The sequence below is a fragment of the Lipotes vexillifer genome, unplaced genomic scaffold, assembly GCF_000442215.2.
Source record: "Lipotes vexillifer unplaced genomic scaffold, Lipotes_vexillifer_v1.1 scaffold496, whole genome shotgun sequence".
In the NCBI taxonomy this organism is placed as follows: Eukaryota; Metazoa; Chordata; class Mammalia; order Artiodactyla; family Lipotidae; genus Lipotes; species Lipotes vexillifer.
Window position 1 is genome coordinate 3,347,597 of NW_006786690.1, and position 4,245 is coordinate 3,351,841.

Consider the following 4,245-nt stretch of genomic DNA (forward strand, 5'->3'; position numbering starts at 1 on the left):
CCCTTTCCCTACCTGTAAAATGAAGAAACTGGATGGTTTGATCCATAAAGGCCCCTCTGACATTCCAACATTCAACTCCTCGGGGTCAACTGGCCAAGGGAAGCTCCCTGTAGAGCAAGATTTGCTACAGGAAAATGTTGATAAGTGAAAAGGGAAAAGGGGGGTTCACAGTTTGGATCTTATCAAGAAGAGACAGGGGCTTCCCTGGTGGCGCAATGGTTGAGAGTCCGCCTGCCGATGCAGGGGACACGGGTTCGTGCCCTGGTCCGGGAAGATCCCACATGCCGCGGAGCGGCTGGGCCCGTGAGCCATGGCCGCTGAGCCTGCGCGTCCGGAGCCTGTGCTCTGCAATGGGAGAGGCCACAACAGCGAGAGGCCCGCGTACCGCAAAAAAAAAAAAAGAAGAGACAGGATCGGAGGACATTTTCCTGTAAGCCAGAGTGTCCTTTTATGTTTCTGGCTGCTAATTCAGAGGTCTTTAAAAGGACTCTGTGCTTTAGTCACAGCATCCGTACAGATAAGAAGAGCCATTTGTTGTGTTTCCAGGACGAGGCTCAAAGTCCTAGAGATGTCCCAGGTTGCTCAGTTTAGGGGTTGGCTACCTGGGCCTTCAACTGGTAACTTTCCCAGTGTATTCGCATCTTAATGACGGGCTCTGGAAGCTACATCCTTTAAAACCTTAAGGACCTCATCCTCTAGGGGGCAGGCATCACTCTGGGGGCAGGGGCAAGGTCTTTAGGCAAGAACTGAGGCCTCAAATCCTTCCACGCTGGTGGCCAGTTATCCCCACAAGGCTGTTCTAGAAAGTTCAGGAATGTCTCCATGCTGCTGGTTTGGCCTTTCCTGAAGGCCATACATTTCTCTCCCAGGTTTACAGTTCCCGGACTGAGGACAGGGAAGGAGCATGAGTTTTGTATCAGGTCAGTCAGCGAGGCTGGCGTTGGGGAGAGCTCAGCCGCCACCGAACCCATCAAGGTCAAGCAGGCTCTGGGTAAGTCCAAGGGGCAGGTGCAGCCTGCACACCTCTGGGGACAGACCTGGGCTGAGTAGAGAGCAGGGGGCTTATCGACCACCTCTTGGAGGGTCCAACTCCAGAGGCCATGGGGCAGAAGCCTTCTCAGGGGATCTGCTGCTGACGCCGACCACCCCTTCCTTTGGGGCGGAAGTAACAATGGCCTGAGGCCATGGGGTGAAGTCTGACCAGCTCGGAGGCCCAGGTGCCCTGCACGTAGCTGAGTCAGCATTACCAGTGGACGCTACTGGCTAAGTCTGTGCCCCAGAGCAGGGTGGGCACCCACTGGGGGAGGTTTGCTGCCTCCCTCGGGCCCCACTGCCCAGTCCGTCCGCCCCTCGGGAGCAGTGGCCCTCACCCCCTTGCCTCCCCGTAGCTACACCATCTGTTCCATATGACTTCGCCCTCCTGAACTGTGGGGAAAATTATATGGTCATTGGGTGGAAACCCCCTAAGCGGCGTGGAGGGGGCAAGATCCTGGGTTACTTCCTGGACCAACACGACTCAGAGCAACTGGACTGGCACTCGGTCAACCAGCAGCCCATCCCCACCCAGATGTGCAAGGTGAGGCTGGAATGCGGCCACTGGCCTGGTGTCCTGATTTGTGTGGGTGGAGAGTGGGGGTCAGGGTTGGAGGTCCTGAGGCTGAGAGAGGCCTCGATAATCCAGCTATTGTCAAGTGCAGACCAGTCTTATGTGAAGCTCCTATAGACCTCCTGCTGTGACCCTCCTCCCCTGCCTGCACAGCCTCAGCCTTCACGGTCTGTGCTTTTGCTCTTCAAGGTCAGTGACCTTCATGAAGGCCACTTCTATGAGTTCCGTGCCCGGGCAGTAAACTGGGCTGGTGTTGGAGAGCTGTCGGCACCCAGCAGCCTGTTTGAGTGCAAAAAGTGGACGATGCCTCAGCCAGGTGAGTGGCTGGGAGGTGCCAAAGCCCAGCACCTGCCCTCCCCTCCCCTCCCCCAAACAAACAAACAAGATGACCGCTACCGCCGGGCTCGCTGTGCACTCAGGCTTGCTCTGTTGGTCCCAAACCCCAGACCCCTGCCCCCTGTAACCTCTGACACAGTCTTAACTCTGCCAAGTCAAGAGCCCTGACCTTGGCCATTGACTGGCCCTGTACCCCCATCCAAACTATCCTCTAGCTCAACACCCCATCTGAGCTCCGATTCTCAACACAGACCAATCTCAAATCCCAAAGGCACACTGCTAGGTGACCAACTCGTCCCAGTTTGCCCAGGACTTTCCCAGTATTACCACCGCAAGTCCTGTGTCCTAATCCTGGACAAACAGGGCAGGTTGGTCCCCCTCTGCACCGCTCCCGCAGCACCATCAGCCTTCTCACAAACTAGCCCTTCATCTCCCCCTTAGGAAGGAAGGATGACAACCTTCCACCATTCTGTTCAGCTCAGTTCTGTTTTCTGCACAAAACCTTTACCTGAGTGGCAGATAATCACTATGCGTGATGCTTTAGACAACGGCAGTTATAAACAACTGCTATTTGTTAGGTACTTACTATATATTGACACTTTGCATAAGTTATGTCATTAATGCTCACGACAGCACTATTTTATAAGAACTATTATTATCCCCATTTAACCGATGAGGAGACAGGAACATAGAGGCTAAGTAACTTGCCCAGAGTCCCCATAGCCTGAAAAAGGGTGTTCGCTGGGACATGAACCCCAGTGATCTGACTCTGGAGTCCACACCCTGAGGTTCTACATTAAATACTGAAATGGCAAAGAGATTAGAAAGATTAATGCTGTCTGGGACAGGGATGGGGAGGCTCAAGGATGTTTCCCAGAGGAAGTGATACTGCGCACACTTTGAAGAGTTAACTCTACCTCAGACACAGACCAAGCTTCGCCATGAAGCCAAGGCCGGCCAGGTCCCCACCATGTCCGGAGCAGGCACTTCCAGGCCTGGCTGGGACTGAAAGACTGACAAGCTCGCTGACTCGCCACCCGCCCACTGCCTGACTGGCTGGCTGACCATTTGGATATCCATCTCTTTCTCTACCCTGTCTTCCCACAGGACCCCCGTATGGCGTGCGGGCGTTTGAAGTGCGGGCCACCTCCCTGATGCTGACATGGGAGCCCCCACTGTACCAAGGGGCCGGACCAGTCACAGGCTACTGCTTGAGTGTCCAGGAGGAAGGCTCTGAGCAATGGAAGCCGGTCACTCCAGACCCCATCTCTGGCACCCACCTGAGGGTGAGTCCCTGCGCCTTCATCCTCTGACCCGCCCTAAGCCTTCCCTGCCACAGGATATGGCAGGACTACAGAACACCAAAGCTGGAATGACCCTCAGAGATCACTGCCCTCACTTAATGGCAGCAGAGGACCAGAGAGGGGGAGTGGCTTAGCCAGGGTCACGCAGCGAGTCGGTAGTAGGTCTGGCGGTGGTTGGTCTTAACCTGCTCCATGCTGTGCAGACTCCTCCCTAAAACCTCACTTATAATCAGCAAGGTATATTAGCATTTGGATATGCACATCCCTTGAGCTAGGAATTCTGCTTCTAGGATTGAACTGTAGAGAAATAATTAGTCAAGTGTGCAAAGACCTAAGGACAGTGATGCTTGTTGTAGCGTTGTTTATAAAGGCAAAATTTGGAAACAACTTAAATCACAGTGTATCCTTAATGTGGACTCAGTGTCAGTGAGTGTAAAGGCTACAGTAGCTGAAGGAGTGGCAATAATATAAAGAATGAGGTAGAGCTAAAAAAATAAGAAATTTAAATTAAAAAAAAAAGAATGAGGTAGAGCTACGTGTATGTTGTGACATAAAAACATATCCACCATATGTGGCTAAGAAAAAAAAAGCACAATACAGAGCAGGATATTTATATGTTAGATAACATTTAGAACATGTATATCATATTGTATATTAATGAACATAGAGGCATATATGCGTTTCTTAATTTAAATGAGAAGCAAACTCTAAACTCTTTGGATAAATAAGAAATCTAGCAGAATCGTTGGTTTTATTCACCTGTGGTGGTTGTTTTCACTTGCACTCGTGTGGAAGGGAAAGCGCAAACAATGCTCTCCTGGCATACCAAAGACAACTCACACATATTTGTCATGTCAGAAAACAAAGGTGTCCATTGAAGCATTCTTAGCAGACACAAATTACTAACAGACAATCCGTCAGGATCACAGACTTCACAGCATCCATCTCTGAAGCCAGCATGTCTCACAGGCCTTCTTTGTTTAAGGAAAGTTTGTAGGG

At 51.7% G+C, this 4,245-nt stretch overlaps 1 protein-coding gene across 1 annotated transcript in view; it reads left to right on the top strand.

The window, feature by feature from the left end:
* The window catches only part of MYOM3 (myomesin 3), a 43,741-nt gene that overhangs the window by 22,496 nt on the left and 17,000 nt on the right, over positions 1-4,245 (top strand). The window contains exons 16-19 of the mRNA XM_007459161.1: positions 870-991; positions 1,389-1,576; positions 1,796-1,922; positions 3,050-3,228. Coding sequence (XP_007459223.1) covers positions 870-991; positions 1,389-1,576; positions 1,796-1,922; positions 3,050-3,228 — 616 coding nt within the window. The remainder of the gene's footprint in view (positions 1-869; positions 992-1,388; positions 1,577-1,795; positions 1,923-3,049; positions 3,229-4,245) is intronic.